Here is a 19,668-nt window from a genome sequence, read left to right as displayed (position 1 = left end):
TTCAAAATATTGGTGACATTAACATTGACCAAGGCATGTAGGTATATTCAAAAAGTTGTAAACACAAGAAATGTGTGAATCCTCTACAACAGCTCTGCCTTCATGGAATAAGGAACAGAGGTTGCAAAAGACAAGTTTATCATGTTCAGTCTTGTCAATTGGAAATTTTGGTGCAAAGGAAACTCAACACCTTGATACAATTGTTCAGATTCCAATGTTCAAACAAATTATCTACTTTTCAAGAGTTTCGTAATTTTTTTTCTTAATAAATTTGCAAACGAATAAAATGAAGAATAATGAGGTCCTTTAACAAAGCAACCACTATGGGGGGTGCCACCATTTGTGCAAAAATACTGTGGGGGGACTTCAAATTAAAATGAAAAAGAAAAAAGAAAGGAGAATATTAATAGTTCTTGAGTGGATGAACATTACAAATCATGCGAAATTAAGAAAATGATGAAAGGATCTGCTCCCTTTTGAAAAGTTACACACAAACACAAGAATAAATATCCTAGAGAACACAATCAATATAAGCTCACACAATTGCAATCTTGAATGATATTCCCACAAATTAAGGTCAATTATTGGAGAGAAAGGCCAGCCAAGTTTGGATAGCAGTGAGCACAAGTGCTAGTGCTGCAGCCAAGAAGGCACATATAGACCAAGGATTGCTGAAATGTGTGTTATAAACTTGAGCCATCCATGTTTTCCACTTGGTATTACAATGCTTTTTAATTTCATCTCTGACTCGAGTGTATTTCTCATTATAAGCCATCATTCCAGTGCTGAGCAAGCAGAATTCTTTGCTGGCCAATTCAGTCCCTATAGAATTCAAGAGTTTGGCCACTTCTTCATCACTCCCAAGCGTGTTTTGACACACCCCTGCCAATCTCAGCTCCTTCAGATCATTTGCATCATCAACAAGAGTGTCTAAGAAGGCCAAGTAGGAGCATATATCGTAGTTATAATGAAAATCTGGGCACTTCTCGTATGCTATCATGTTTAAGTAGATGTAAAAGAACAACTCATCAACATGAAACCAAGGAAGTGTCAACTCTCCAGAAAACCACTTGGAGACAAAAGAGACATTATTCAAGCATAGTGTCTCATTCTTTCGCACTTGAATTCCAGCTGCTTTGAGTTCCCTTATGTTTTTATATGTTAGCCATGAACTATGACGACCTTTGACATCTATCTTATGTTCACCATCACCTTTTTTTGGGATTTCATTCTCTTGCTTACTCTTGTTCACCATAAGATCTTTATAATCAATTTTCAAGAACATTAAGCGCACAAAATCAAGTACATGATTTGGTTTGCGCTTCGCTTGTGGTAGATCTTCGTCTGAGAGAAGCTTTTCGAAGATTTTTGCCCAAGATTCACTATCATTGAATGGGATTAAGGAATCATAGACAATATAACTTAGAAAGCCATCAAATCCGAGGTTGAACATGGAGTGCAGTAACATGGCCTCATCATTGTTGCTCAAAAGCTCGAGAACTTTGTATGGAACTTGGTTCTCCAATAAATGCAAATCCATGATCACATGCTCTTGCTGGTCAAATTTAATCCTCAGTTTTTTTGGATGCACTGCGTCCAATTTTTGCATGATTTGAAGGACAGAACATCCGTCCACAAACAACATCCACACGAGGTCGTTGTCATTGTAGTCTCCAATTGCTTCCTTAGTGTAAAAACCCTTCACTTCTTCAATGTGTAGTTCAATTTTTTGACATAGATCTTCAGGGTTTTGTTTGCTTTCCTTCAAATACATTGCTGTCCAAATAAGCTTGTAATGCTCTCCTAGCCTGAGATTCTCCTTGCCATGGTGGATGGGACCAATTGATAGCATCCTAGGAGAAAAATACTTGGCAAAGTTTTGGTTTTTCCGCATATGTATGTCAACCCTTTGTATTTTGGGTTGTTGAGTTTGAAGATCCCTTTCAATACTTTGCATTCTTCTCCTAGTTGTGCAAGCCTTTCTGATCTTTTATCCATTGTCTTCTCCCCTTAAAATGTTCCTGTCACACAATCTGACTGGACACTACTCCTTGTGCCGAAGGGTCCTCGTTGCTTCTCTTCCTTCTTCACTCTGTTAGAATGGTGTGGTTCAAAAAGGGATACCTGCAAAAGACAACACTCAAGTAAGAATTCAATCTAGCCAAATAGATATGATAATAAATGTGTATTCCATAAACAATCATTTTTACTTGGGGTCCTATCTTTTTTATACTAACTCTGTTAGGCCTTGGACTCTTGGGTCTGAACATGCTAATTACCATCTAGGTAATACACCCTCTAATCAGGGTTGGGAAACTTAACCCCATGATTATTTAATAAATAGTAAGTGTGATTATCTGTCTCTTAAAAGATCGAATAGGTATTTGATGTTCTGTCGACTACCTAACCAGAGTTGTAATTGAATTCATTGAGTTATGAATCCAAATATTTTCAATTATCAGTGGGAATAATACTCACATATATAACTTAGAGGGAGCAACACTTATATTATACATTTTAATTTTAACTAAATTATGAAGGTAATTTATAACTATACATATGCATATGTTACATTAGGAAAAAAAAATGAAATTTTTGTGGGGACAACTTACCTTAATGTGCCTAAAGCATATCTCCAGCAAAAACAACACGGTAAGGTACTGTACCTAAAATGTACATCATTGCATGTGTAGAAGAATGCATTATTACTAAGCTATAGGAAAGAAAAAAGGATAAGGAAGAAGATATATATAACAAGATAGAGGACTTAGATGTATGACTCAGAGGTGGACATTAGTCATATATAGCTCTGCTCTAGAGAAGGGAAAGCTAACTCAAAAAGAATGGCAAAATGTTATTAAGGCACAATAAATCATGTTACAAACCGGTGCAAGCTTAGTACGCAGTGCTATATAAGTGCTTGAAAAGTTATCAAAATACTTTAATTTATAAAATTAAGCATTTTCCTTTGCTTGGTAAGTGACTAAAGAATAAGACAGTACGGTATAAACAACTTTTGGTATTAATTATGTCAATATTTAAAGAAATATTGTAAAGATGTCAGGTGCTTGCAACTCATTCCAATATTTTTGGGCTACGGCAACGTCTATTTCGGTGGTAGCAATTACATTAGGCAACAATATACAATGGTTTAATATATTATTGGCTTAGGTGAAAAAAATATTTAAAATTTTAGATAAAATATTAAAACCATTCTCTATATCGAATAGGCACCGGTTTTTTATTATTTATTTTTTAATACAACAGTTATAAACCATTGTATACTTAAATATATATATAAAAAAACGTTCTATTAGGTGTTAGAAACAATCACAAAACTGTTGTTTATAATAATCCATAAATTAAAACACAAAACTGTTCTATTAGAGAATTTTTTTTGCACAATACTGAATTGATATTTCCATTTTCCACTCCCACATGCAAACACTCTTACATTCTATTAGAGAACAAATTAAACCCTTTCCTCACTTTCTCATAACAACTCAAAATAGAACAAATTAAACCATTTTCCTCACTTTCTCATAGCAACTCACGGCGACCTTCTCCGTAGCACTCACCGCTACGGCACCGCACTTATTTGTAAGTTATTTTATGTCTTTTACTCCTAGGTAAGGGTGAGAATAGGCCAGGTCGGTCTACAGGGGCCTTTGACGACCTGACTTACATAAAGTCTGACCTGAACTGACCTATTTAATTAAAAATTTAGGCTCATGCTTTTTTAAAAGCCTATTAAATTAAATAGATCGACTTAAACTTATTAAAAAGTCTTATAAACTTGATAGACCGATTTATATATATATATTTATATTATTTTTTGGATACAATTAATTTTTTTTTAAACTAGCAGACTTTGATTACACATTACTCCTCCATAACTTTCATTCTTTAAATCAAGTAAGACTTTAATTACAATTTAGGTGTGAATCATCTGTCCTCTTATATTCCTCGTTATTTTTATTGATTTTTCTATTCTTGTTATAGTTTTCTTTTCTTTTAACTTTCCTATTACGTTCTTACTACGTCAGAGAAAATAATATTAAAAATTTAATATGAAAAAGTCTTTTAAAAGACTATCAGAACATACTAAACTTTTAAAAAGGTCGTTAATATTTAGAGAACAAATTAAATCATTTCCTCACTTTCTCATTGCAACTCACGGCGACATTCTCCGTAGCACTCACCGTTACGGCACCGCACTCATTTGTAAGTTTTTTATGTCTCTTACTCCTAGGCACCGTAACAATTATTAAGTCAAATTCGTGTCTTTGAACACAATATATAATTAAGATACAATTTAATACCAATTTAACATAAATTTGAATCAGTCTCCAACAAAATTAATATTTCAAATTTAATATTTGACCAAAATAATATTTAAAATAATGATCAACTGAATTAAGTAATATTTTGAATAAATTGATATTTGAAATTAATAGTTGACCAGATTAATATTTTAAATAATATTTGAAATTAATATGCTACAAATATTTGACTAAATTAATATTATGTTAACATACATCAAACTTTTCTATTTAAAAATATTTTCTATAAATCATCTTTTTAAATATTAATAAAACAAGCATCACCAAATCAAATTAATGAAAATAATAAATTTTTTCATGTATGCATGTATCTGTTGATGGCCGGGGAGAGATAAATATTAAATTTTATGATAATTAAGTTTTATTTATATATATAGGTATTAAATGTTGGAATAATTAATTTTTATTTAATAATACATTTAATGTTTACTATATAAGTAATTAAGTTTTATTTATATATATATAGGTATTAAATGTTGGAATAATTAATTTTTATTTAATAATACATTTAATGTTTACCATATAAAGGATTTAGAGTTATTCTAAAATTTAATATTAAGTATATAAGCAATGTTATGCCGTGTGTGGTTGATCAACACTTCAAAACACTGAAAAGAAAATTGCATACAGATTCAAGATAAAATGGGGCACAAGAAAGTTTTGGCTCTTATAATGTTTGTTATGGCTTATGGTTTGGGAACAACAACATTCTCTACTGTATCTCAACATCTTCCTGCAAAATGCAATGGGTATGAACCATTAATTGACACTTGTAAGCCTGATTTGACTGCTCCAGGATCTGGGGTCCATCCAACTCTCGAATGTTGTGTCTTAGCAAATTACGCGTTTACAATTGCCATGCAAAATAATGGTAGAGGTGTAGGAAATATGTGTGATTGTTTACAGTTTGCTACCAAAACATTACACTATGACCCATATAAAATTATAGGACTTCCCGGTGCATGCAACATTAAAACTGATATTCCTATTGCCATATGTATATTTTGGCCAAATGATGAGTCAAGTGATAATTAAATGTGTTTTAATATTAAATAAAAGGGTTAGAGTTATGTGCTTTTAGAGTGCTTGCATTTTGTTGGAAAGTACGTTATTTTGGATAGATTATCAACTTTTGAGTTAATTTGTTTAAAAGAATTGTATTGTCTCACGATATTTCTCTAGTATTCTTTTAACGATATTGAGCAACATAACCTCTTGCTGATGAAACTTGGATATTTTGTTGAAAATAAAGTAAATAATTAATAATGTGTGTAAAACTCTAAATGTCAACTAAGATTGGTTCATGAGACTAACCTTGAAAGGTGAGAATAAAAATAATATTTTTCAAATCATAGAACTAGACAATTATTTTTTGGGTAGTTTATAAGTGATTAAAATCATTTACAAATATAGTTTTATAAAGTCTTAAATCCATAACGTCTTGACATATTAAGTACATTGTTTTAGGCATATATCTTGAGTTATTGAAATCAAACGATATGAAACACGTATCAACATTTTGAGGATAAAATTATCTATAACTTTCATGAAGATATCTAAGGCTAGAAAAAAAAAAAAAAACTGGCTGTAATTGATTGTCATCAACAATAGTCGATTGTTGGCATCCTACCATATGTTTATAACCGATTTTAGACTAATATAACCTATTATTAGATGGGCATGCAATTATGAAAATCTTAGTTCTACACCTTTTATAAATTTTATCTAATTAATCTCAAAATTAATTAACAGGATTTTCAAGCTTATCTTTTCCAAGTTATCATATAATTTAGGCTTAATTGTAAATTTGGTCCCTCTATTTGAGTTCACGAATTTGGCCCTTATGTAATTTAATTCAGCAATTAAGTTTCTCATGTTTTTGCAATCCCATTGACAGTTGATTGTTTACCTTAAATGTTTTGTGTGGCGTTTTTATTGGACGCTAATTAGGTGTATAAAATTAATGTAAAATAAAAATACAACACATAATGATCAACATCCAATAAAAACATGACATATGATTATCAACGTAAATAATAAATAACTAAGGTTTATTTTTGGGATTGAAAATTAAGATAACAAGATTAAAAAAAATGAAAGACTCAATTGATAAATTGAGATAAATAAAAAGATAAAATTTATAATTAAATTTAAAATCTATCTACGTCAACTTTGGTAAGTTGAAACTCGGGGGACATGTGTCTCCTTTCCCGAAAACAATTACCGCTCCGAATCTTTCTCTCTCAATTGTTTTCCACTCTAGAACTCTTTCTCATTCTTTCTTTTTTCTTTTCAAGTTATTTTTTATTTTCTTTATTTTTACATTTTTCTAATGCTTCTTTCTTATTTATTATTTATATAATAATAATAAGTTTGGTCTTAAGTAGTTAAGTTGGACACATGTCACAATTTATGACAAAAATTTCTCTACAAAAACTTTATCTTATCAATAATTCATTTGTGGATATTCATATTTTTCTTTATATTTTATTATTTATTTTATTTTTGTTTATATTTTGTAATTTTGTAATTATCTTTTATCTATAAGTTATTTATTCCTTTTGAAAAAAATACACACAATTATCATTTTCTTTAAACTATTTTTTTACTTTTTTCTATTATTTTTCTTTGAATTATATTTTATTTAACATGTTATCAATATTGTTATTTTTGTTCGATTGAACATATGTGCAATTTGTATTTCAACCTGCAAGAAAAGACATTGAAGAGAATTTTATCGAAGAAAATAATATTTTTCAAATTCTCCTTTCAAAGTAAGATCCTTCCAATCTTCCTAATCACAACATTCATATTATAGGTTTAATTTGGTTATTATATGTGTATAGATATATTCTTTATATAATGCAAAATTTATTTAGATGTAAGATAACTCAAAGGCACAATCAAATAAAGAAATTATAATAATATTTTTGAAAGAGGTCCTCAATATCTTATCAATGAAGAAACTTCTTAACAATATATTTTTACAACTTTGAAGTCATAAATAAAAAAAATAAACTTACAAAGTCATAAGATAAAAAAAATATACGACTTTGAAGTCATAAATAAAAAAATTATACTAAAGTTATAAAAATTTTTACAACTTCAATTACAAAAAATAAATAATAAGTCATAACAGATGTTATTACTACTAACTCATAAGTCAACACATGTTATGACTTATGTCATTTTCAAGTAATAATTTAAAATCTACCTTCAAATGAAAAAAAAAAAAACAAAAAATTTGTCTCCATTTGATAAAAAAGCCAACATAAATCCTGTCAATTATTGCATGCTTAAAGTTATTTCTTTCTTTGTCTTTTTTGTCCTATGCAGTGTTGAGCTCAAAACTTCCAAGGAGAGCCCCCCTTATTCCTATGCCATGACCTCGAATGTGTATCTCCCTCCAACTCGAGGGGCCTTTACCACATCTTTGGTGATGAAAAGTGACAACCTCGCCCATCATCCAAAGAGAGCATCTAAAGTCTTATTGCATGCATCTACTTTAATGCATTTAAGACATTAAAACATTATTTAATATCTAGAGGGGTTGCTCACCTTATCCATTCAAAAACCTCTCAATTAACAATCAATCATGATAATTTAGTGCCTTTAAGGAGTGAGATACTATTTAAAAGTAACATGTACACGATTAAGGATGAAAAAGAGAAAAATATAGTGTTCTAGCCCCTGAAGCTAAATCTCCAATATGTGATTCTCAGGCTAAACCCAAAAAATTCTAGACATAGCCTCGGACTTGATTTTTTGACAAAGTGTAGGGAGTTGTGATTTTTGCAACTTCTTGACCATTATTGGCCTCCTAACCAATTCTAAACTTAAACATGATCCATAAATGTTTCCTTAAGGTTTAAATGCACCAAATCCACATCTAATAAATCTTGCATATCAACAAAATCATCAAATATATCAAGTTAGGGTTCAAACCCAACTTTTCCAATTCCAACAACATAACCCATGTCAAAGAGAAGAAGGGAGATAACTAGGAAGCAATCACAAGATGATATGCCAAGAATGTGTGTGTGGGTAGCCCTTGATCCTCCTCTCTTCTTATTTTCTTCTTTTTCTCTAAGTGTGTGATGTGAGTGGTGAGGGATGGGGGAAAGGGTTGTTAGTGCTCTAAGATTGATGAGGACATGACAAGGACTAAGGACAAGGAACTTTTAGAAGGAATTAGAGGATCTATGTCAAGGGCTAGAACAAAGAAGACTGAGGAAGCTCTTCAACAAGTGTTAACCATGCTATTTGAATTTAGGTCCAAGTTACAAGTGGAGAAGCTTCGAATTGTCAATTACACCATGTTCCAAGAAGAGTGGAGGGCGCCACCTTTGTTGAGTGATTTTATTAGCATTTTGTTAGTTGAAATAAAGGTCCAAACTTATGTTAAAGTGGCTGTCAATTCTCTTTGGATTTGTACAACCTAAGGGCTTGTTTTGATTTGAAGAAATTAAGATTTAATAAGGTGGAAACTCTAGGCTTGTGGCTGCCTCTTGGCTGGCCAGGAGTTGTGCATTTTTCCACATGTTTTTGTGTCTTAATTCTAGTTTTAATTAGGTATAATGACACCATCAATTGTTGTTATTGGTGATCGTTTCATCTTCTCACTTTTGTAACCAACTTGATGTCACTCCTATTTATGGGCTGCGCATTTTCTAATAAAAGACAGACCTTGAATTGAGTTTTAATCACCTAAGTGTGAGAGTGAATCTCCTTAGTTAATTATTGAGTGATTCAAGAAATTGGTTTATCAAGGAACACCACCTTGTGTGTGACACCAATTCTGGAGGAGTGATTCTTCCAACCACATTTTTCATTCTCCTTCTTCATCATTCTAAACCTTCATTTGACCTAAATAAACCTAGAAATTGTTTTTCCCCAACTAGCCACCATAATTTTTCCTTAAACTCAAATTTACGGTTCTTTTTGTTTCCTAAAAATTACCAAATTTAAACTAGCCTTTAATCTCACTTGAACACCATCGTTATCATCATCATTCTCCAAAAAAACCTTTGAAGATCTATCCTCAATCCTTATGCAAATGGATTTATATGAAAGATAGTTGTGGGCCATCAAGGTTTTTCTCTCAAATTATCCCAATGAAGCTAGCTTTACAATGCTTTTATGATGGATTTCTGTTAACATTTTGACCTCATTGCGAAAACTTTTGACAAAAGATGGATTTTGAGATTCCATTTGCTGAAGTTTCTCTTCAATGCAACAATATTGCCATTGGGCAATTGAGCTTTATAAACACGGACATATGCACCTATCCCAAATGCAGTACTTGATGTGAGAGTCCTCAATTGCTTCAATGATGTCCTGATCAAATGCAATCTTGCCATCATAATTCCATATAGAAAGCAAGTCCCCATTATTTGTGGATATTCCTTCAAATTTGGTCTTATGCATACATCTTGCGAAATATAGTGTTGGAAGAAGCACTAAAAGAATGAAGCAAATGATGAGAAGAGTAATTAACATGATGATAGGCTTGCTTTTTCTAGTTTGAGGATTTGTTTAGTGGATCAAGTGGCAGGATGTGAAATTTGGCATGTGGTAATTAATTAATGGGTCTTCCTGGTAATAACTCTGATTTAGAGTCAAGGTTTTGTGAGAAGTCAAAGGAATGCATGAAAGATTTATATATGATAGACTAGCAAATTCCTTGTGTAGTTTACCTGTGAGACTATTATAGTTTATAACTAAGATCCAACCGATCAAGTATGGAGTTCACTCTAAAAAGAAATGGAATTTCACCAATAAGAAAATTGTGGCTAAGGTTAAAGTCATTGACACAACCAATTTGGGAAGTTATGGTTCCATTGAACAAGTTGTGGCTCAAATAAACTCTTGTGGCATAGGGACATTTGATAGCTTTGGTTTAATGCGATTGAACCGCATAATTGATTTGATGAGAGATATAAAGAATACAATTTGTCCATTTCAAAAAGTTTTGGTCGTATTAAACCCGAAATCTTATTATGCGAAAGATACAAAGCTTCTAAATTGGACAAATCCCCTAATTCTAGGGGTATGTGACTTTCTATTTGGTTAGAATCAAGGAAGAGGTGTATCAAATTCCCCAATGGACCTAAAGTAAGAGGGATTGAACCGATGAGGGAATTATTTGAGAGATATAATCTTTCTAAAAATTGTAAATTTTCAAATTCTACTGTTATATAGAACCAGTAATTTGGTTGTGATCAAAGTAAAGTCAAATTCTCTAATTGACCCAATGTAGATGGGTAAAAGAGACAATGTATCCAATTGAGTCAAATTGCCATGTTCTAGTGCTATGCTACTTTCGAGTTTGTTTGAATCAAGATAGAGCCAAATTCTTCAATTGATCCAACGTAGATGGGATTGGACCGGTTAGCGAATTAGAAGCTGTTTGGATGTATTTTTTTTTTAAAAACACTTCTAAAAGAAAAAAAGAAAATCAACTTCTCCATAAGTTAAAATAAACTCTTATTAAATAATTTGTAGAAGTTATATCATATAACTTTTCTAAAAGATGAGATAACATTTATAAATTAATTAATGATTAGTTAATAATAATTAAGATTTATACTCCATAAATATTAAACTTATGTAATAAAGATTGAAACTTATAAACACTCTCATATAAATATTTTCAATAATTTTTTTTTCCTTCATATAAATATCTTTCAATTACTCATTCTTCTTTCCCTAACACCTTCTTCCTATAACATCCTTCTCTTTCAATGTTTATTTCTTCTTTTGATAACAGCTACTTTTAGTTAATACATATTATTATTTTATTTGAGTACACTTTAATCATATAATTTTAGATGATGAAATTAAACATAAAAATTTAACCATAGACCCACGGTAAGAATTAATGTTTGTTTCCTTAACTTAAATATATATGTATGAGATTATGTTGGTTGAGGAAAATGGGTGCAATCTGTCAACAATTTGATACTTAATCGAACATAGTCCAAAATCTAGTACTTATTTGTGATCAGGTCGCTCTCGACTACCATTACAGTTGACACCTCGAGCACCATTGATGACACCATTGTAGTGCTAGTGAGGGGTAATGCTAGCAGCAATGTTGTAGCTAACAGTGACAGATGCAGCTGGAGGAGGTGGAAGAAGATCTAGGACGACAACAAGGCCCTTTGTCTCCATGTCTTTACAAATAGTGGCAGTTTTGAACAGCCATCATTGTAAAAAATTATTTTGTTTAAATTTTATTTTTAATTTTAAAATAATAATAAATATAGTGGCTATTAAAATTTGTAAATTAAAACAGTTGTAATTCACAACTTAATAATGACATCAATCTCATGAGTTGGATGGAAAAGGATTACATTGAAGTTTTTTTTGAATAAAAATAATAAGGAACAAATAAGAATTACATATGAAAAGAGGAACCAAATTAGTAATTTAGTTTAAAATTTTGATTATTAAAGCAAAGAAACCGAATATATCTTTCATATATATATATATATATATATATATATATATATATTGTATAACATTGATGATTTTAATTGATTGTTAAATTATTAGAGATAAGTAAAAATATTTTTTAAAATATAAATAAAATAATTATGTATTTATATATTGAGTAAAAAATTAATAGATAAATTTATTTTTTAACATATAGTTTTTTAAATGATGTTAAAGTTATCCTAATATGTATTCTCATCTCGGTCAATTATATTTAAAATTTTTTATAAACAATAATGATTAAATTATGGATTTTTAAAATAATTTCCATTGTTTTTAAAATAATTGATAATTATAAAAAATTAATTGATAATAATTCATTTAAAAACAACAATTACGATAGACATTAATACCAATTTAACGTATAGTTGAATGAATATCTAATTTAATATTTGACTAAATTAATATTTAAACTAATCTCTTTTGAAGAGCAGTTTTAAATAGAAAAGTTAACATACATTTGAACTTTCCTATTATTAAACTTTCAAAATAATCTTTGAAATCAATTTATTCAAAATATTAATCTAGTCAACTATTTATATCAAAAATTAATTTATTCAAAATATCAATCTAGTCAATGGTTAGTTTCAAAGATTAATATTTTAATTAATATTTGACTAAATTAATGTTTGAAATTAATATATTTTTAATACTAGACTAAACTAATGTTTGAAATTAATATATTTTTAATACTAGACTAAATTAATGTTACTTGCAGTTTCACTCAATTTGTAGCCACTCAATTAGTCCTCATTGGAGGATTTTCTGGATTGTCCACCAAGTGAGGAAAATGACGACAATGAGGTTCAAACTCACACCCATAGGAAAGGTGAAAGTTGGTTCCAATTCGTAACCACTCCAAACTTTTCTATTTTAAAGTATAATAAATTAATTTTCCAAATTAATATTTGACTAGATTCATATTTTAATTAATATTGATCAAATTATTATTATGTTAACATACATTTGAACGTTCCTATTTTAAAAATGTTTTCATAAACTATCTTTTTTAAATAAACTTTCCAATTTTTTTAATCTATAAATAATGCTATGCCATGAATAGTTGATCAAAACTTCATAGTATTGGAAAGAAAGTTGCATACATATTGAAGATATATAAGATGGAACAAAGGAAAGTTTGGGCTATTGTTATGTTTGTTATGGCTTATGGTTTGGCGACAACAACATTTCCTACAACATCTGAACATCTTCCTGTAGCATGCGATGGATATGAACCATTAATTGACACTTGTGAGCCTGATTTGACCATTTCAGGATCCAAGTTCAATCCATCTAACGATTGTTGTTACAAATCATATTATGCGTTTACTCTTGCCATGGCTGACAAAACTGGTAAAGGTATAATTAATATTTGTAATTGTTTCCAGTTTGCTATAAAAACATTAAAATATGATCCAAATAAAATTATCAGACTTCCCGATGCATGTGGGCTTCAGATTTCTTTTCCTATTAGCAAGTGTGTGTATAATAAATATTTGTAATTAAATATGTGTTTTAATATTAAATAAAAGGGTTAAATGTTTTTCGAATAGTTATGTGCCTTCTAAATTATGTTCTTGCATTTTCTTGGAGAATTGTTTCGGATGATTATCAACTTGAGTTAAAAAAAATTTAAAGAGTAGTGTTGTCTCATGATATTTCTTGTGTGTTCTTTTAACAATGTTAAAGAACATGACCTCTAGCTGATGAGGCATGGATATTTCGTTGAAAATAAAGCCAAGAATTGGGAATTTGTTTAAGACTCTAAATCTCAACTAAGATAGGCTCATGGGACTTACCTTGAAAGGTGAGAATAAAAATAATGTTTTTCAAATCATAAAACTAAACAATTTTTTTTTTGGATCGTTTATAAGTGATTAAAACCATTTACAGTAATAGTTTTATTAAGTCTTAAACTAAATCTACAACATCCTGACGTAGGTGCATTGTTTTAGGTGTATCTTGAGTTGTAGAAATTGAAACAATATGAAACATGTTCCAAAATTTCGACACCAAAATTATCTGCAATTTTCATGAAGATACTTAAGACTAGAAAATCGAATATTTATCGGAATCATCAAATATCCTACCCAAAAAATCTAGCTATAAATTGATTGTCATCAACAATAATCGGTTGTTGGCATCCTAGGATATGCTTATTATCGATTTTAGACTAATATAACCGAGTATTAGATGGAAATTTTTAACACCTTTTATAAATCTCATCTAATCTCAAAATTAATCAACAGGATTTTCATTCTTATCTTTTCCAAGTTTCCATGTAGTTAAAATATAAATTAAAGGAATGATTTCTAAACTTCTTATTCATTGAAAGTAGGAAAAGAAATCAGATCAATGTTATACTCTTTGAGCCTTATTTCTTGTTGAGACATGAGTCAATAGTGAGCTTCAACATTTGTGATATCTTCTTTAGCTTGTAGAGTGATCCACAGAGCTAGATTTTCTTTTCTTGATTTGTGAGAAAGGATGATTGAAGAGGTCTTTGCTATTTGTTGTTCTATTTTAGTTTGTTTTAGGAATTTGTTGCTTTTGAATTATGCCAATTGTTGTGAATCACATAGGACTAAGAATTATTAAAAACAAACTGTAAAAGCAACAAACTAAAACAGAGCAACAAATAGCAAAGACCTCTTCATTCCCTCCCCTAAACTATCTGCATTATGCAGTTAGTCTACTTCAGTGAGATCAAGCATTCCCATCTTCTTTCTAAGCTTCTGGAAGGCCTCAAGTTTTAAGGCTTTAGTCATCAAATCTGCAACCTGCTCCTGAGTTCCACAGTGTGCCAACTCGATTTCTCCATCTTTTACAAGATCTCTTAAAAAATGAAAACCCACTCTAATATGCTTGCTCTTGCCATACATAACTGGATTTTACTAAAGTTTAATTGTTGAGCTATTATCACACATAATGACAGTGCTACCTTCTTGAGCATGATTTAAGTTTCTCAAAACTCTTCTCATCCACACAGCTTGACAAGCACTACTGACCGTAGGAGCAACAAACTCTGCTTCAATAGTTGAGAGAGTAATGATTGGTTGCTTCTTGGACATCCATGACATTGCTCTTGAACTCAATAAGAAAACATAACCAGATGTACTTTTAGAATCTTCCTCATCTCCTGCATAATCAGAATCTGTGAAAGCAAACAAGTCTTCTGCCCCTCCCTTCTTATAGAATATCCCATAGCTAGGAGGAGTTCCTTTTAAATACCTTAATATTCTTTTAGCAGCTTGTAAATGCAACTATGTTGGTTTTGACATATATCTGCTAATTAAGCTCACACTCTACATTATATCTGACCTTGTAGCTGTAAGATACATTAAACTTCCAACAATTTGCTTGAAATAAGTGTCATCCACAGCTGCGCCATCAGCATCTTTAATAATTTTAAAGCCTGAAACAATTGGACTTTTCACAAGTTTGCTCTTAGACATTGCAAACTTCTTCCAGATATCAGTGGCATATTTTCTTTGACACAAGAAAATCCGTTATGATTTCTTCAAAACTTCAATGCCAAGAAAGAATCTCATCTTTCCTAGACCAGTCATGTCAAAAGCTTGCATCATAGACTGCTTGAACTCAATCATCATACCCTTGTCATTACCAGCATAAATCAAATCGTCAACATAGATGCTAACAATTAATATGTTATCTTTCGTGCCTCTTTTGATGAACAAAGTTTGTTCATTTGGACATTTTTGAAATCCTTTCTTCACAAAATGAGACTCTATACGGCTGAACCAGGCTCTTGGTGCTTGTCTAAGGCCGTACAAGGCTTTATGTAGCTTGTAAATGTTGTGCTCTTTCCCTTTCTTCACATATCCCTTGGGTTGTTCAATGTACACGTCCTCTCTCAACTCTCCATGAAGGAATGCAGATTTGACATCTAACTGAAATATGTTCCATCCCTTGCATGCTGCTAGTGCCACAATCATCCTTACCGTATCCATGCATGCATCAGGGGCGAAAACTTCAATAAAATCGATTCCATGTTGTTGAGAGTACCCCATAGCAACCAGTCGTGCTTTATACTTATCAATTTCACCTAGCTCATTCAATTTTGTCTTGAAAATTCATCTAACTCCAATTGTTTTTGCTCCAGTTGGCAGATCCATTAGCTCCCAAGTCTGATTCTTTTCAATTGAGTTGATTTCACTATCCATAGCCTTTCACCATTTCTCATGCTTCATAGCTTCCTCAAACTGAGTTGGATCGTCACCTACAACATCTTGCACCATGTAGGCCTCTGCTTCTTCTTCACTCAACCCCTCACCATTCACAAATTCTCCCATCCAAGCCGGCTGCCTCCTTTCTCTCCCTTGAATCACATTTTCTTGTGAACTCCCCGCTTCATTCCTAGCTTCACTACCCCTTACATTATTTCCATCAATGATATCCCTTTTGTGCTCCTATAAAGGGGGGTTCATAGGTATTTCAGGATATGATGTGTGACCCTTGAGTTTTTTCTAGGGTTAGATCCTTAGGTTGTTAGGGTTTGTAGCCCTTGGGCTTGGTTGGACGGTAGGCAAGGGTCTGGGATATCCGATATCGAACGGGTAAGGGATGAGATAATAAATTTATTTTTAATATTTTCTTTACAATCAATTTATTTTATCTAAAATCAAATTTTTAATATTTTTTTTAAAAAAAATATTTTTCTAATTTGAATCGATTACAAGGGTCTGGGATAGTTGATACCCAACGAGTAAGGGATGAGATAATAAATTTTAACTCATCATCGGGTATTAGCACGAGAATTAGAGAGTCAAGGTTAGAGATTGAGGAGATAATATTTGTTTCCGTCCCGTCCCATTATTATGTCTAGGTTGAGTGATTTAGAGTGATGGCATTCAAGGGATTGGTTTTCTTGAGTATAAAACATCAGTATATATATAAACCTCCGGTGCACTCTTCTCTATCTCTCTAAGCTTTTTATTTCATTTTTATTTGTTTTATTGTGTTTGTTCTTAATCGGGTTTTCGACGTTTATCATTAATCTAACTGTTCTAAGGCTTCCTCCACTCCTTGTAATATTTATATATCCTTCACGACTTTGGAAAATTAATTTGCGACAAAATTTCTATAAACAAAATTAACCTTCCTCTAATTTTAACTTCGGATTTGAATAACAAGTTACATCAGAACTTGACTCTTGAGTAAGAGCTTAACAACTTCAAAAAGATAATGATGTCAAACAATATTTATTTCCCAATACAGGGCAAATTCAGAAGTTGTGCTCCAGTTTATAATGGTGAAGGATATACATATTGGAAATATTGTATAAAATGATTTATTGAGTCAATTGATATGGAGGTGTGGGACAGTGGGATGTCGTTGAGAACAATGTTTTCATTCCCACCCATATTATCAATGGAAAAATAAATAAAAAGCGTAGAAATTAAAAGATTGAATTGGTGTTGATAAGGGACGTCTAGACAATTAAACTCATTAAATAAAGGCTCAAAAAATATGTTTCTATTATCCCTAATCAACATCCCGAATTTTGTACTTGTTATCTCATAAATTTTTTGTTTACATTGAGTCATTACTAAAATAATAATTTTATTTTTTGTTGTTAATTTTTTTTTTAATATTTGATAAATTAGTTAATATTATTTTTATTTTCTGATAAAAAAAATTCATGTGTTATTAGTATCTTTAAAGCAGGCTAATAACAAATGAAATTTTTTATTAAGAAACAAATATAAAATTTATTAATTTTCAAAAATTAAAAAAATGTCAAGAAAAAATTTTTTTATCAGGAAGAAACAAAAAAAAATTAAGTTTAATGCTATTTTTGGTTAATTATATCGTTCTAGTACATTAAGTTTGAAAATTATCCTTTTAAGTTTTTAAAGTGTATCATTTGGATCATTTCTTCTTATTTGGTTAAAAATGTTAGAATTATGATAATTTTTAAATTTTAAAATAATTAATTTAGCCATAATGAAAATTATAAATTGCCATTATCTTTCATTTATTTTAGGTTTAATTGCAAAATTTATTCCTTTATTTTGCCTATTACACTAAATCGATCCTCCTATTTTTTAATTTACTATTTGAGTCCTCTTATACCCTAGCTTATTTTAACCATTAACCATAATCCATGAAATAAGAAACACATTCTTTTACCATTATATCCAAGTTCTCATTTAAATATTTAGTATAAAATATATTTATTAATATGAGTTTTATGTGAAAATAGTTCAAATTTTATTCTCTTTTAATTTATTATATTTTTATAATTTTATATATTATCTTTTAAAATATAATATATAAGATTAAATTCTATTTTCACATAAATTAAAATATATATATATATATATAAATAAATTTTAATTATTATTATAAAATCATCTTACGAATTTTAATAACTTAATATATACATACAGTAAGTTTAACATATTTTTCTAATAATCAATTAGTTAACTTTAATTAATATTGAATTAAAATTAACTAATTGACTATCAAAAAATATAAGTCAATGTTTTTATATTAAGATATTAAAAGTTGTAAGATCATTATTCATTGACAACCTAAATTTGGTGTGACTTTTAAAGAATTACTGGTATAATTTGATATTATATATATATATATATATATATATATATATATATATATATTAAATATTGTAATAATTCAGCAAAAACAAAAAGTGATACAATAATTATTTTTGTCCTGAAAGAAAAACTGAAAGTGCATATTAAAGGCGCCAATTCAAATCACTAACAATGATATATTTAAAAGCTTTTAAATTCTATTAAAACGAATTGAAGGTTCTGTTACAAAATATTAAAGCCTTTTCAGCGTTAAATACTTTTAAACCAAATTAAAGCATTTAGTTCAGAAATAAAAACCTAAACTAGTAATTCAGTTTAAAATATTTTACTATATCATTTCACAATGTTTACCATATAAAGGAAAACGGAGCGATATTGTACAAGGATTTATAATTATTATTCTAAAATTGAATAGTAAGTAAGTCTATAAGTAATGCCATGGTATTTCAGGTTGATCAAAACTTCATAATATTGAAAAGAAAGTTTCACACATATTGAAGATTGAAGATAATTATTAAGATGAAACAGAAGACAATTTCGGCTCTGGTCATATTTATTATGGCTTATGGTTTGACAACAACAACAACATTTACTATTGCATCTCAAAATCTTCCTGCAGTATGTAATGGGTATGAACCAGTAATTGACCCTTGCAAGCCTGAGTTAACTGCTCTAGGATCTGAGCTCCATCCAAGTGACAATTGTTGTTTCGGATCATATTATGCGTTTAATCTTGCCATGCTTGACAAAACTGGTAAAGGTATATTAAATATGTGTGATTGTTTTCAGTTTGCTACGAAATCATTGAAGTATGATCCATATAAAATTATAAAACTTCCTGGAGTATGTGGGCTTAAAATTAATTTTCCTATTAGCATGTGTGTATTTTGGCCTACTGCTCCACCAACCCTTGTACCAAAACAATAGAATGATTTATGTATAATTGGTTAGATTGGTTATTCTGAACCGGTGGGAAGCATAAATAAATCCATGGCATGTAAAACAATCATGGTTAATTAGTTTGGAAGAGTTATGTATCGATCTTCTAAAGTGTTTGCATTTTTTTTTGGAGAGTTATTTTGAATAGGTTTCTCAACTCAAGTTAATTTGTTTACAAGAGTAGTATTGTGTGTATTGGTTAAGCAGGACATTGATCCAAGTAACGTGTGTAGAATTGAATCAATAGTTATCACCTTCAAATTAAATTTTGAATCAATATTTATCACCTTCAAATTAAATTCGATGGT

The 19,668-nt window shown here is 30.1% G+C and overlaps 1 protein-coding gene across 1 annotated transcript; it reads right to left on the bottom strand.

The window, feature by feature from the left end:
* Positions 1-339: 339 nt before the first annotated feature.
* On the bottom strand, positions 340-2,796 carry LOC102670533 (UPF0481 protein At3g47200). The gene is made up of 2 exons (XM_006577338.4): positions 2,613-2,796; positions 340-2,124 (listed from the first exon to the last, which is right to left on the bottom strand). Exon 2 carries the CDS (start codon positions 1,955-1,957, stop codon positions 578-580), a length of 1,380 nt encoding a protein of 459 aa, XP_006577401.1. The 5' UTR covers positions 1,958-2,124; positions 2,613-2,796; the 3' UTR covers positions 340-577.
* Between the last annotated feature and the right edge of the window lie 16,872 nt (positions 2,797-19,668).

Source organism: Glycine max, chromosome 3, assembly GCF_000004515.6.
Source record: "Glycine max cultivar Williams 82 chromosome 3, Glycine_max_v4.0, whole genome shotgun sequence".
NCBI lineage: Eukaryota > Viridiplantae > Streptophyta > Magnoliopsida > Fabales > Fabaceae > Glycine > Glycine max.
Note: the sequence above shows the minus strand (reverse complement) of the source record. Positions and strands in the feature narration are given on the sequence as shown.

Bases quoted from the DNA above. Each gene is read 5' to 3' on its own strand.
- LOC102670533 (XM_006577338.4), bottom strand. From the start codon at position 1,957: ATGCAAAGTATTGAAAGGGATCTTCAAACTCAACAACCCAAAATACAA.